Source organism: Nothobranchius furzeri, chromosome 1 (assembly GCF_043380555.1).
Source record: "Nothobranchius furzeri strain GRZ-AD chromosome 1, NfurGRZ-RIMD1, whole genome shotgun sequence".
Taxonomy (NCBI): Eukaryota; Metazoa; Chordata; class Actinopteri; order Cyprinodontiformes; family Nothobranchiidae; genus Nothobranchius; species Nothobranchius furzeri.
In genome coordinates, this window is record NC_091741.1 from 85,928,324 (window position 1) to 85,944,143 (window position 15,820).

The following is a 15,820-nucleotide window of genomic DNA, read 5'->3' on the forward strand; positions in this document are numbered from 1 at the left end:
TCTGAGTTCTTGTGGATAAATGTTGTGGAACAAAAATAAACCAAGCACCAACTGGAGTTGGTGAAGTCTGTAGTCTTAACTAGAAATTGGTATTAGGGTCTTTATTGTTCTGGTCTGCATGTGTAAAGGTCACACGCATGAACAAGTGGACCTGTGCTAACTTCTGGATCTGGACTCTAAAGGTGTGGGACACTCGTTTGATCAATACATTTGCAGTGGTCTCTAATAGGAATAAATGCCTTGTTTGTCTTTAGTCAGGGGAAAAATGCTCTGTTGCTTGTTTCAGGAACTAGCAGAATGCATCATCAGAGTTGAGCTTAACACAGCAGGATTTTGAGGTTTATATCCTGATCACCTCTGATTGGATAACAGCAACACAACTCTGCCCCTGACTCTGTTTGCCTTGCAACATGAATGTTTTATCTCCACAAATAACACAAGCCTGGAGGAGTTCTGCTGTGTGGTGATATTGCTAATGCTAATGGTTAGCTTCTCCTAGCCAAGACGTTCTCTGCTGTTTTCTGGATGCTAAAAAATAACAGTCTTCCCTGTTGTGAGCCAAGATGGGTGAGTCCATGAATGTTAAGTGACAGTGTGACGTAGATCTGTCAGGCTTTTCTAATCCTAGAGTTTCACCGTCTATTTTCTATCAGAAGCTAACGCAGGAGAAAGGTGTAGGAGACTATTTTCATGTTCAGCCTGCATATGAAACTCAGAGTGAATGAATATAATCAAAAATGGTTAAAAAAACATTTTCGGTGTTCCACACCTTTAAGACACATTTAAATACAAAAATAATTCAATTTAATTGCTGTTTAATGCAATCATATCCTAAACAGTATTCCAGCAGAGTCTAGAAAGGTTGTTTGATTTCCCTCGCATGAAGCTCTATCTAAACACTACTCACTGCACTCATGTTGCATTTGCCTGCGTTTTGTCCTTAAAATGTATCATTTTTTTAGGTTGTATAAGAAAAATCTGTCACCTCCATTCAGGTAAAAAGCTTGGTACTCAGCAGTTTTCTGTTAAAATTTAGAAAGATCCTTGGATGGGAAGTTTAACTTCTCAGACATTCTGCAGCCTTCCTTGAACCTACTATAGGTAGCCTATCCGAAATCAAATAGTAATTGCATGATAAGTTAGCTATAAAACTATAGTAGAATAAATACACAATTGATATAAGCAACTTGTCTTAAATAGAAAATTTTGTAATCTGGTTGTTGTTTTCACTTCGCTGCATATGATATATTTTCCTCCCTGTGGAGATGTTTTAATCAGTTTATTTGCTTGTATTTTTGACCAATAATATGCAAGTTCAATTGTGGTTTTGTAATTGTTGCGGTGAGGATTGACTACATATTTGTTAAGTGATCAAGTTTTAATTAGTCATTTAATTCAGAGTGAAAGTAAAAGGTCTCGTCTTCTGCATGAGACCTTGTTCCAGCCACGATAAGGTAGCCAGGAATTATTATGTCTCCTTTATCTGGTGACAAGGCCTTGTGCAGTACTTCTTGTTTGGAGGCCAGACAGATGGGGTGTTTGTATCTGCAAATTAAAAAGTTAATTTCTGTTCATTTTGATGAAAATACTTGCCTTTAGGTGTGCTACAACAGAAAAAAAATATTTATTTTAACCCATCATTGATTAATTTACTCATTATTTATACACTTTGGATTTGAACATCCTGTTCATTCAACACATTTGATTACAACCTATAAAGTTGTATAGTCATTCATGATTCAAGGAAGATGAGCTTTGTTCAGAGAGTAAAGGTCTCAACTTCTGCATGAGACCTTTGGTTTCAGCTAAGATAAAAGGAATCAGGAGAAGGATTTATTATGGCTTCCCTTCTTGGCAGCAAGGTTGTAGAGCAGTGTGTTTACTGGTTTGGAGACCAGTGCAGGGGGAACAGCCTGGGCACTTCTGTGTAATGACCTTTGACCTTACAATGGATAAATAACCAAATTGTTGTCCTTTGGTACACTACATTATAAATTATAATTTTACAAGTTATTAGCAATGGTTCAACATCTGTTCTTCAGTCATTCCTTGAATATGTCAGAACTTCATGTATCATTTAGAAGAGACATATGCAAAACTCACCATTTGCATCCTTTTCTACTGCCATGTGGGTCTCTACTGTCTCAAAGTCTGAAGTAATCCCATCCATCAATTTTCTGTCAGCGTTTGGCTTTAGGAATTACGTGCCTAAAACAAGCCATTTAAAAAAGTCCCAATTTGTGATGTCACAATCAGGGAAAGTAGACTGGAACCACATTTCATGCGTAAAAGAGCACCTACTGCTGAAGGAGCAGCATCTCTGCACGAACACAAACAATCAGAGCTTCTCAGATAATAACAGCCTGAGTGGGGGATGCGTAGGCGTGGCCAGCAACAGCTTGTTTTCTTAAAGTGACAGGACCCTGAAATGGCTCATTTTGGCAGTGCTGAACTGCTAAACTTCATAAACATGTTTTGTATCGACCATAGAACTATTACAGCTTATGAAAAAGTCACAACATGTCCCCTTTAATAGAATGTAGCTAGCTGTCTTCATCTTATCATCCAACTAATGTAAAACAAATTACAGAGTTTTGTGATCTGCACACATCACACCACTTGTTCTTCTGTTATAAGAAGAAAGTACGCAATGCACAACTAATTTTGTTTAAGCCGATCCCAAGAGAGAACGCCTCAAATCAAAGAACACCAACTGTAAGGTTCAACTGTTTAAACAAACCATCTGCCAGCCAACGTTCATGTCGTCTGAAACGGCACACAAAGGAAAAGCTTCAACGTTTTATAAAAAGCTCTGAAGTCATTCCAGTTTATTAAAAACACAATTTCACAACCTAAAGGTTCCACTTCACACCTGATTTGCTGAAGTGAAAAAAGGCTGCTCGGTCAATATCAGCTGAGCTGGAACATTCCAGGTGAAATTGGCCAACCTGCAAGCCTTTAGTGTGGCGGGCAACATTTGAGCACATATTAGGTCTGTCAGATCTGATAGCCGTGGGACCTCGTCAGCTCTTTCCCATTGATATAAATCTTCACAATTACTGTGACATTCTGCTTGGGCAAATCAAGCGGCGGGTCTTTCAGGAATAATGTTGTGTCAGCAGCAGTGTTGAGCATCCTGGGACCCTCATTCCCCCCGATAGCATTCAGCTGGAGGCTGCGGCTTTCACAACTACAGAATAGAATAAACAGCAATTTAGTGTGGAGTGTATAGCAGACACTCACAGATTAGAGCAGAGGTTGACAGAAGCAGCTGTAGGAAACCAGAAAGAATCACAAAATACATATTTACCCTTTCCTTGTCATGCCTCAGTCCCGATAGCTTCTACAGGAATTTTTCTCTTTTGTATTTGTCACAAACAGAGAGCTGTGACCAACAGCACCAAGACCCAATCCAAACGGCGCTGAGTTAGAATGTGTGAGTTTTTCTTTTAAATGAAATTGAAAACTGTAGTTCTGCTCATTCAGGCAGAAGCTATCTCAAAGAAGTTTTATCCTGTTTTTTGTTGGTCATCTGGAAAAAAGATGTTCCTTGTTTTGCCTTTTAAAACAACGCTTGAGCCGTCCTCTAAAGCCCCGTTGAGCTTCTGTCACTCAGAGAGAAAGCTGAACTGGTAACCCACACAATTCCCACATGCACATCAACATTCATTAATAGCCACTTCTCACATGAAGGGAAGCTGTCACAGATAAAGACAGAGAGAAAATTTGCTGGAAAATCAGAGTCAGGCAGATAGAAGCACAAACCGTAAATAAACAGAACAAGGCTCTCATTTAGTCCTTCTTTGTCTCTGACAGTCACAAAAAACCACTTCTGTGGATTCAGACTCACTTCTGAGCTGAGAAAGAGAGCTCCGGCAGGTCAAATGTGACACACAGCCCCATGTGATTTGATTATGTGCCTGCTGCTTCAATGCTGTTGGAGCACCTCGGTTTGTCATTACAGGAGGAGAAGAGGTGGGGCACGGTGGGTTCATCATGAAGAGGCAGGAAAGGATCCTGTCGAGGTCTAAACGAAATATCTGAGAGGCTCCATCCGTCATCTTTCAGGATTCTCCTCATGCTTCAGTGGCAGAGAGGAGGAAGTGTACCTCTGCACAGGAAGTTTCCAACGTGTTTCGTTTCCCTGGAGTGGCTTGGATCTTCAGCAGACTGTAGCAAAGGCCTGACAGATAGAGCTGATATACTGCTGCGAGTTCCTAAGTGCAAAACAGTCAGTGAGGATCAACAATGTAGAAGCAATGAAACAATGTCTTCAAAACTTTCTCCCCCTGGTTTTATCTTCAGTTAAGCTTGGGTTTTGCTAATTAATCACAACGACATAAACAACAAAAATTGAACATTTTCATTTGTAAATTATAAATGATGTTTTTTTTTCAGTAAACAGACATTGCTTACCTTATCTAGTAATACATAATCATACATTATATTTAAAGACCAGAAGAAAAAAAAGGTAATTGGGAAAAAATACAAATATGAGCACACACACTCCTATTTAGTGATGTTTTATTTCAACTTTGCATTGTGGAAGAATGGTCAGATTTGGTTACTGCAGCTAATTTTCTAAACACACAAGTCTTTTCTCACTCCCACTTCGCGTGTTTGATGGCCGTTGCCAGTTGAGGATCAGCACCAGAAGGTTCTAGATGAAGAGCAAAAGACGAGCCATACACAGGAGTTGATGAGTAGATAATTACAAATTACTGTAATACTGAGTTGTTGGTGATTGAAAAAGTAGCTTGAGATTTTTTTAGAGCTGATTATTGTTTCTAATCAGCATTGTTAGTTTAACGTTAGCCTCTAGCCTTCTTTACCTGATAGAGTAAAACAAAAAGATGCTGTAGTTTCTGAATAACTTCTGGGTCACTCCTGTTTACTGGCTTTACTGACTTTTTGCCTGCTGGTGTTGAGTTCCAAATGACAGCGCTGCAGTGTTGGCTCGTGCAGAATCAACAATCTCGCTGGCTCACAGACTCAAACAATGACTACGTCCCTCTTTCACAATTTAGAAGGAGAAAAACTAACAACCTTCCAGCTGAGAAGGAAATCCCTTCCAACATGACTGAGGCATTAGACCGTTTTTTATTATTTCACTGTAGAATTCTTATTGCACCTTTAATGTTTGCATGAATGTAACCCAATTATAGATGAGTCAGGAAAGTAGATAATGATAAAGTTTCAAAAGAGATTTTAAAATGGACATTTACAAAAGTAATATTTTTGTTTGCAGAAAAATGAATCTTGGCTTTCACCATTTTGTGTGACACTTTATTAAATGGAGACTAGGCCGTTTTGACTTGCTTTTAGCACCCACTAGTTTCCATTTACCTCCTCGCTGTGCGTTCATCTTTTTAACACCTTAATCTTACAGCTGAAATGTCTCCCAGCCTTCCTCAGTGTCTAAAGGAGAGGTTCATCACCAATTTAAACAAATCAGCCTCACAAAAAGAAACGTGCTGGAACCAGACTGCAGCGCCAGACCGGCACTCTGAAGTGGCAAATGATGTATTCTGGCCACAGGGGGGGATAGGGGCTGGGTGGCCTTTCATCAACCCTGTAAAGAGTCATTTTAGCACATACTGGCTCAAGAAAATTTTTTAAATATATGAAAAAGTTGCAAAATATCCCTTGAAGTTGTATGGCAATTTGCATTTTAACATGTCTTTTAGTACTCTGTGAAAGGGTAACAGTTATTCAAAGCCAGACAATATTCATATTCAGTCGTTGTAGAACTAAATAAATAAACCACATGAACTCATTTAAACCTTTCAAACTTCCAGTAAACGTTAGTGAAGCTGCCAGTCTTTCCAATAGCCCAGGCTGATGTGATGGATCGGTTCTTTTTGTCTGATCAAACATTTCCTACTGATTAAACCTGATGTAATTTATAATTCATAAAATGTACATCGCTGATTATATAATTATATCCCAGCATGAGAGCCAGACAAGTCAAGATTATTCTAGAATTTTCAAATAACAAATCCTGATCTAGGAAAACATTAAATTAGCCTTTATTTAAAATTAGAAACCTGTATACTAGTAACATATTAGTATACTCCCTCAGTTATTATCTTCAAGCACTCCAGCAGCCTTCAGGCAAGAGACAGGGGAAATCCTGGACAAGTCCCCAGTCCATTACAGGGACACACAGAGACAAACAATCAGTCACACACTCACTAACACCTGGGGAGTATTTAGAGTCATAAGTTAACCTAACCTGCATGCTTATGGCCTGTAGGAGGAAACCAGAGCACCTGCAGAAAACCAATGCATGCATCAAGAGAACATGCTAATGGTCTTGACACACAGGAGGCGACAAACGACTGTGATCAGTGAAACATTTTGTTATCATTTTGATAACCTGTCACACGGAAGGCGACATGCGGCAGCGGCCAGCGACAAAAGCCAGAGATGCACTCGGTTCCAGGGCGATTGGCGAGTTTTCTGTTAGTTTGATTGGCCGTCAGATTGGAGGGAAATTGGGTTTTTTAAAGCAGTTAAGAGTTGAAAAATGGTAGATATGGTCTTTTTTGCTAGAGTTAAGTGAAGTCTTACTTCTGACTTTGCTATATAAAAAAGAAAAGTATGTGAATGTCCCATATAACAAACAGAAAAAGAAACAGTGATTATGACACCACACCAACACTCATTGGCAATTTCCCATCACACTGCCTTTTTGTGAAGATCTCTATAATCTTTTGTAGAAATGTTGTAAAGCTCTGGGAAATCCGGCATGTCAAGTATTAACTCTTCCTTCATGTTTGCCCAGCGATGTACTGAGAAATATCCTGTCCACTCATTGGTCAGTCAATGAATCCTGTGCTGATTGGTCCTTGTCTGAACGACAGCGTGAAACGTCTACATTTTCTCAACTTTCTGGGATCACGTCGCTGTCTCGCCCTCACCCGTGCATGACACATGCATGAGTGCTAAATTTCACATGCACGTTTTTTTTTTCACGTGTCGCTTAGCAGGAGGGAGACACATGATTATCGCTTTGTCGCACATGTCTCCTTGGAGGAGAGGCGATGTCACTTCCCATGTATTGAGTCCATATCTCCAGTTAGACAAGCTGCAGCAGGGATTCAAACCTGCAACTGTCATGTAATGAGGCAGCATCGCTCCCTACTTTACTGCCATGCAGCGCATAAAAAAATCTTTGCATTTATTATGTTTACCAATTATTTCTAATAAAACACACTCATATAGTTATTCTCTGTGCTCCTGAACCAGAAATAATCCCTGCATCACTTCTACTAATAATGATGTCGAAAACCAGTATGAATAAAACCTTGCCATAGATAATGGATTGAAAAAGTTCAGCAATGCATGTTTATTATATTTTCCTCTAACTAATGAGAAACTTCTAATCTGTCATCATTGTAGCTACATACCCCAGTATCGCTAACTAAGAGACAGCAGCTGTAGTTATTTTTCAGCTGTCTTATGCATCTTTTCCTGTCTCTCTGATGCCTCTAAAACAATATTTGTGAAAGTGGTGAGAGCATGTGAGAACAACAAAGCTTGGGGCTAAGAAAGCCAAAGCAATGAACTGAAAGTAGCTGTAAAGCTCTGAAAGCAAAGGGGAGCTACAGAATCTAGGCCTATATGGCACAACTTAAATCCCAGCAACTGACAGACAAAGATGCGTTCTGTCTCCGTCTATATTTAGAGGAGAATGCATTGAAATAGTGAAGGGCTGGTACTGAAGCTCTGCTCCCTGCAGTGAGAGCTTTCTCAAAAGAAATTAGGTCATTTGAAACATTTTTCCCACAAATCCAGATGTTCATCTCTAGAGTGTAAATTGTGAAATACAAATTAAATGTTTGTTTTATGATAAAAACTATTCAAAGCTTAATGCCTGCAGGCCACGACTGATGCTACTGAGGACTTTACACAGGCCTCAGAAGGATCACCACCTGTAAGTTTTCAACTGCAGAAAAAGGTGGATTATTGGGCTGCAAATCTTCCTCAGGTTGATTTATTCAAGTTCCCAAATTTCTGCAGCTTGCCGGGGGATTTTCTCAATTTCTTGCTTGATAGAACAGGTGTATTTACTTACATAATTGCATTTCTCGTGCAATTTATAATGTGATTAAATTTTAATAGAAATTTAAGTTTGGGAAGAGACTGATCTGGGAAAATGATCTAGATGGCAAAATAGTGAAATTGTTCTTGGTTTGCAACTTTTTCAATCACCCGTAAATGGAAGTGAAAGCGGTGAGCGAGAAAAAATATTCATCTTCTTAGGATGCATTGAAAATGATATTTCAACAAATAAAACCCCTCTGAGTGACAGATAAAAATAGGCGCAGGCGTTTCTCACGCCAGTGATCTTGACTCATCTTGGCTGAGCTTTGTTTAGTTAGCAGCAGAGCTCCCTGAGGGAACATCGAGTGGTGTAGTCAAAGTGGAACTCTCCTGAATGAGCTTTGAGCATCAAGTCCCCAATATCCCAGCATGTGTGCCGCAGAGTCAGACAATGGAGCCAAACACAAGTCATAGCCAAACCGTAATTACCTCTGCACCCCGCAGAAGCAGACCAATTGACTCCTCTAGATGAATGACAACAGGTAAAGGGCAGTGATTAGCTGCAGGCCTCGGAAGCTTTGTTTTGTGCAGAGGGAGGGAAGAAAAATCCTCTATGTAGGCCAGAAGATATGCTTCACTTATTACGCTCCTATTTTGTGCACTTCTTCTTTCAGACACATTTCTGTTCGGGCTTGAAAATGCTTTTCACTCCTGGCTGATAGATGGACAACAATTTATCCACATGTTGTCCAAAGACTATAAAATCATGTCGGATTAAATTAAATCAAATGAGTGGCAGTAGGATATTTTTACTATTACTGCTACTGTAATAGGCAACATGGTTAGCGATAAATGAATAAAAATAGCAAAACAGTTCTCGAGGCTGTTTGCGTTAGCCTTGTTTAATTGGCCTGTTAGCGATGTTTGTGAGCTCGAACCAGCGACGGTCTTAGTCACATGTTTTTGCTGCGGGACATTTGTGGGTCACAGGTTTAGGAATCACTGGTGTGCAGTATTAGGGAAACATGAACAACAGCGGTTTACATTGTTTCTGAAAAAAAAAAGAAAGACGAAATGGAGCTGTGCAGAAAGTCCTCATTTTGACCAAAATGTTCAGAGTACTGAAAAAATAAACAGACTGATTTTGTCATACCAGGGACATTGAACCCTAAAAGAAAGCAGTCTAATGTCAAACTAAATTATAATAAATAAATAGTAATACACCAAACTTATATAGCACTTGTTTAGGACACTCAAAGGCGCTTCCATGCACTCACACATTCACGCACTGCCAGTGATGGTAAGCTACTATGTAGCCACAGCTGCCCCGGGGAGGTCTGACAGAGGCGAGGCTGCCATTTGGCGCCGTCGGCCCCTCTGACCACCACCAACACAGGCAAGCTGGGTGAAGTGTCTTGTCCAAGGACACAACAGCAGAGTACCCCTGGTGGGTGCTGGAATTGAACCCTTGACCTTCCAATCATGAGGCAACCCGCTCTACCACCTGAGCTACTGCTGAACTAATAGTTTTAAAGGTGCGGGACACAGAAACAACATATTTAAATTGTTATTTGTAACTATAATGCATCACGCACAGTTTTTCATGCAGACTGAACATGAAAATAGTCTCCTACACCCATCTCCTGCATTAACTTCTGATTGAAAATAGATGGTGAAACTCTAGGATTGGAAAAGCCTGACAGATCTATGTCACACTGTCACTTAACATTTATGGACTCACCCATCTTACAACGGCTGCTGTTGGTTTAGTGTCCAAGAAACGGCAGAGAAGTCGCAGCTAGTAGAAGCTAACCATTAGCCTTAACAACTTCACCACATGGCAGAAGCTTCTCTCGGCTTGTGTTATTGGCGGAAAATAAACATCCACATTGCAAGTCAGTGGTAGAGTCATGTTGCAGTTATCCAATCTGAGGCGAGATGCCCAAATAGGGAAATAAGACCCCAAATCTTGCTGTCTGAAGCTCAGCTGTGACGTAGGTCCCTGCAAACGACATGAATACATCGGCACGCCATTGGATGCTGGAGAATGTAACAGTATTGTTATCATATTGGGTGGGTTCCTCACTCTCCAAACGCAACTGGAGTCAGCTCTGGATGGGCAACTATGCCCATTTTTTGTGCTGTCTACGGTTGCAGCAAACAGAGCCTTATTTATTTATCTAATGCCATATCTTATGTCTGATTTAGTGAAAAAGCATAATAAAATATGTTTTTTAGTTGGGTAAATGCACTGCGGGTGAATGCACACTCATCCAAGATGGCAGCACGCTGCCGCACCAGTTCCACTAGGCAGCACCAGTCCACGTGGCGCCTACATGTATGATTTCCGTGGTCACTGCTAGTTCCTGGGTGAACCACAATTTTAAACTTAATAAAAGTAATTTCTGTATTAATTAATACAGTTTCATTAGTTTAGTTAAAGTGTTTAAGTAATGGAAAACCAGCAGTAAAATAACAATGAACAAGAACTATAGAGTTCTGTTGAAGCTGAAACTTTGCATCATTGCTGCATTTTCAGAGGAAAGCAGGCTTTTTTTGTCTGTCATTAAATATTAATAAAATTAATTATAATCAGTCAGGGTGTAATGACTCATTCTGTGAGAGGCTCAATTAATTATGAATTATGCTGATTCAGCAGCATCCATCTGGCAAACTAAAGAAACCGAACAAAAACCCTTCAGCTGCAATCAATACAGAATCATTAGAACCCCACCATTCATGACGATCTTCTTAGAACACTTTAAATATTATTTATGAAATTCAGCACAACGGCTGAACCATTGGACTAATATCTATTGATCTGTATAAGGATGGTGTGATTAGTGTGGCTGGTGTTTTATTAAGAGATTCAGAAAACATTAACAAGCGTGTCCAACAGATTTCCCCATTTGAAAGCATTGCATGTATCTAATAAGGAAGAGTTGTTGCTATTTCCTGACCTTTGTGTAGACATCACACTGACTTGGCATCTTTTGTAGTTAAGAAAACTCCTTATTTAATACACTGATACTAATACACTGCCTGAAGACCATTAGAAAACCCCCTTTCACATGGAAGCAGAGACACACTTTTTCACATGAAAAATCAATTATATTCATATGAAAGGTTGAAATAGAAACCAGTTTGACAGAATAAGCAGCAATATCTTGATATGTTAAGTTAAAGGATGTTTAACTCATCATTTATGCATTATCAGTGCTCAGAACACATCTCGCGTATTTATTTCTGGCACTCCTTCCCCAGAAACATGCTAATGTTCATTCATTTTACGGATGCTTTTATCCAAAGCAGTTAAAGCTCACATGCATGTTTTTTGTTTTTGCCTGTGGGAAGAAGCTGGAGTACTTGGAGCAAGCCAACGCATGCATAGAAGAACATGCTAACTCCACATAAATGACCACAATTGGGATTTGAAGCTGCAACCTCCTTTCAGCAAGGCAGCAATGCTACCAACTGTGCCACCACCCAACCACATGAGACATCAGACACAGCAGACCAATCAGCAAACTGAATGGCCTGCATGTGATTTAAAGTTATTGATGCTTTTTGCCCAGTTTTCTTTTCATGAAAAGAACCCAAACCACAGGAAACCTCAGGAAAAAGCAAACAACATAATCTACTGATTTGGACCAGAGTAAACAAACTATAGGTGTGAAAACGCCCAGAACAAACCAGAGTCTAGCTGAGAAGACAGAACGCATGTTGCAGTGCACAATCTTGCAAACCTGCAAAAGACCCACACAAAAAGAATGAAACAAAAAAATCAAAGGTTCTATCAGTCACGTGTCCTTCAGCAGCATCATGTTTCAGAGCTCCATCCGGCCCAAGAAGTCAAAAAGTAAAGAGTGTCAAACGGTCAAAAAACATAGATGAAGTAAAGAAGTATGAAATACAATCATCACTGAATAAGCTCACCCCCAAAAAACACCTAAAGACACATTTTCCCTTTTCTGGGGTTTTATGGACAGATAAAGGAAGAGTGACACTCAATGGGACAGATGAATGGACCTGTGACTGGAATCACTAATGGACACAGGGCAGCACTTTAAGTCAAACCCCAGTTGTGAGAGAAAGGATAATGGTGTGGGATGCAGGTTTTACAGATAGGCCTTTTCAGGCCGAAGTTGGACTGGAAATCACTCCCAAGCTACCAAAAGTTTCTAGAAGTATTTATTTTATTTTCCTTTTAAGGATGGCACAAACAAAACTATAACATAGTTTTATTCAGGACATTTTGTACTCCATAGCTTGGCTAGTTAGCACAAATACTTCATGGTTGAGTTCCTCACCTTTAGATCATCAGGCTAGTAATAAAGAGAGACACATCCTTGAGCCTCATCTGGGAGGAAGGTTGGTTGTAAACAGATGAAGAAACGGACTCACCATAACCATGAATGCCATTTGCAATTATTAAACAGGGCTGTAGCTATTTAATCACTGGAACAATTGTTAAGAGGCCATTTCTTTTTACTTAATCACCATATTTTTATCATTATGTGCTTCTGTCACTAAAAGAAATCCGTTTTTAGTTTAGCATGCGATATGTGCAGATAATAATTTCCACTGAGAAAAACAAAGCTCAGTTTGTTAAATTTGTTTGTCTTTTCTGCTTCTGTTGTTCTTGTGATGGGCTGATGGCCTGTTCAGGGTGTTCCCTCATGGCCAAGGAAAAGCAGAAAGGTAGGCAAGATAAATGGATGAGGGTTTAAGTAAATCAATTAGTGGTGTGCACTTAGAAAAAATTGTACAAAGTTAGCTTTAGTCTTTTAAAGTGACCAGTCATCTACATTGACCACCTACAACTGCTTTAAAGGGCTAGGAAACTATGAAAGACTAGTTTTTTTTAAAACACGATCGGTCATTCAGTTTCACCTGAATGCTGAACGTGAGGCTATTCTTCAATCCCTATGGAAAATCCAGTAATGGTCAGTTTTTAAGTACAGTTTGACCCTCGACATGGAGACAGGAGTCTTCATGTGTTGCTTTTAATCTGCCTGCCTACATCCCATCAGCTGGGGTTCAGAGCCTCTCTGCAGCTCTGAACACATGATAATGTATTGTAAACAATGATGTTCTGTCCTCAAGGCCTCAAGCTTCCCTTATCATCCTACAGGATTCTTCATGCGCACACACGCGCGCGCGCACACATGTGACACACACTAGTCAACATCATATATATTTGTCTTGTACCACATAATTTTTAATCTGAAGCTACATATTCAGCATATTCAGGGCAGAGTATTGTTCCTGTTAGTGTTTAGTGTGAGATGATAGTAAATATTCCCGTTCTTTCTCCAACAACTTTACCTGATAAGCTAACTTTAGGCAAACCAGCAGCACAACAAATATTTTCAAATAAGACTCACAAACCTGAGTCAACTCCAGTCTCATCAAAGCTGGGGTTCTGTCGTTGTACTTTTTGTCTAAAAAACGTCCTTATGTCCATCTTCACTCATGCGTTTCAGGCAGAGAGTGTAGAAGCCGGCTGCTGAAGGGCTTCTTCTTCGGTGGTGGAGGCTCAGGCAGGCTGTATACAAACTACTGCCTCTCTGTTGGACTTTGGTACTGCATGTTACTTCCACGTTTGAGATCTAGGGCTTTTCATAAAAGATTCGGGGCTTGAGCCAAAGTAGCCAGGCCTAACGCCGCCCCTGGTCCTACAGGAATCTTCATGCCTCTGAAAGTGAACACTCTCAGCTCGGATTAGTTGCTTAATCAAAGAATGAACTCTTAAATATAATGTGAACATTTAAAACTTATAGGTTAATTAATCAATAAAGAATAATGTGGTTGATGAACAAATGTTGTATGAACACTAAATGAAATGTTTTGATTATTCTGTGAAATGAATTTATATATGGATCAGTAATGTTTTGATATGACAAGGCCATCATCATCTACACTCACACAAGGTTCATCAAGGACAAGGTAAAGTTGAGTCAAATGCGTGACACTTAAATATTTTCTTACCCACAAATCAGAACCTCTGTATCTGAAAGAAGGCATGTGTTTCTGAGATTCTTGGTAATATCCCTTAACATGGCACGCTCTGATTTGTTAAGAAATTAACATGAGAATACAAAAACAGAATCACTCTGGTGATTCAGAAGTTGCAGTTCCATTTCGAGTTCCAGCTCTCATCACTCAGCATTCAGTTCTAGAGGAAGCTACGGAAACGGCCGTCTGTGGTGAATTCTCTTTAACTAAGAAGCAGCCTCTGACACACCGTCAAGGTTGTTGCAAAGCTGACACAGCAAACGGTTCCTGCAGAACAAAGCTGATTTTGTTCAGACTCCTTAAGAGTCTAGACGCAAACTCTTCCATCCAACCTGTGTACCTGGCAACATCTCTGGACTGGAGAAGTCGGCACTGTGGTCAATCTACTGGACCTGGGTGCCCAGAGGTCATCCGACCTCGATGGCCTCCGGATCCGCAAAGAGGGTCTCCGAAGGGTGAGGTAGAACACAGTGTGATTGCGTCTGATGCTTTTTGATAAGAATCAACTTCATAGCTTAACGCAAACCAAACTCTTTTACACCCAGAACTTAGCTTTCCTAGATACGGAAGTTCTGATAACATCATATTCACACATAGGCACCACAAACCATATCTCCTCCATCTAGGTTCATCCATCACAGTAAATATTAGTTAACCTGTCATGTTTTAATTGTTTGGGAAATAAATTCTTACTTTTACAAACCTGACTCTCATGAATCAAAACGAAGTGTTTACAATCCCTGAATAAACAAAGAATCCTAGAATCTTCTGATTAGACACACAAAGACCAAGCAGGTTGATATTCTATATTTTGATAGAATATCACAGCTTATTGGTCATAAGTAGAGGTAAGATATTGAGCTCTTAAAGCACTCAATTTATTGCAAATCCTACACCTATCATCTGTATCTTATGACCTTCTGACTCACAGTTAATCAAGGGACTGTTCTGTTCTGGTCCTGATGGACCTGACTGCATCCATCACCTGCTACTGGAGGGGCTGAGAGACTGGGTAGGCCTTTCAGGAACTGCTCTGGAGTGGTTCTTCTCTTATCTTTCTGAGCGTTCCTTCTCTGTGGCCGTCTCCAAGTTTTGGTCCTCCCCCACCTTCTTCACCCATGGTGTCCCACAAGGTTCTGTGCTGGGGCCTCTACTCTTCCTCCTGTATCTGCTTCCTTTCTGAGCTCCTACCATCTTTATACAGATGACATCCAACTGTACATCTCCTTTAAGCCCCATGAGATGTCAAAGCTGCAGCGGTTACTCTCCTGCTTAGACTCTATCAAAGCCTGGATGGCTGGGAACTTTCTACAGCTGAATGAAGATAAGACTGAGATCCTCATCTGTGCCCCAGACAAGCTGGTTCCCAAAGTCAGAGACTCTCTTGGTCAGCTTGGTTCTCACACCAAACCCTCTGTCAGGAATCTTGGTGTGACCTTTGACCCAGCTCTCACCCTGGATTTTCATGTCTGTTCTCATGTTCGCTCTTCCTTCTTCCATCTCAGGAACATTGCTAAGCTGAGTTCCATTCTATCCCGCTATGAACTTGAGACAGTTCTCCACACCTTCATCTCCTCACGCTTAGACTACTGTAACTCTCTTTTCACGTGTCTGAGCAGAACCTCCCTGAACTGTCTACAGGTGGTGTCATGTTCTGCGTCCTGCGTCCCCCCATGTGTCTCCTTGTGTTCTCCTGTCTCCTTGTGCTCTCCTGCCCTCCCAAGGTTCCCCTTTATGTGTCTCATTGGGTTCC

At 40.4% G+C, this 15,820-nt stretch overlaps 1 protein-coding gene across 2 annotated transcripts in view; it reads right to left on the reverse strand.

The window, feature by feature from the left end:
- The window catches only part of tnmd (tenomodulin), a 116,597-nt gene extending 114,255 nt beyond the window's left edge, over positions 1-2,342 (reverse strand). For both annotated transcript variants that reach the window (XM_070550993.1, XM_015947638.3), the window contains exon 1: positions 2,104-2,342. In XM_070550993.1, the coding sequence (XP_070407094.1) occupies positions 2,104-2,112 (9 nt within the window). In that variant the 5' untranslated portion in view covers positions 2,113-2,342. The remainder of the gene's footprint in view (positions 1-2,103) is intronic.
- Positions 2,343-15,820: the final 13,478 nt, after the last annotated feature.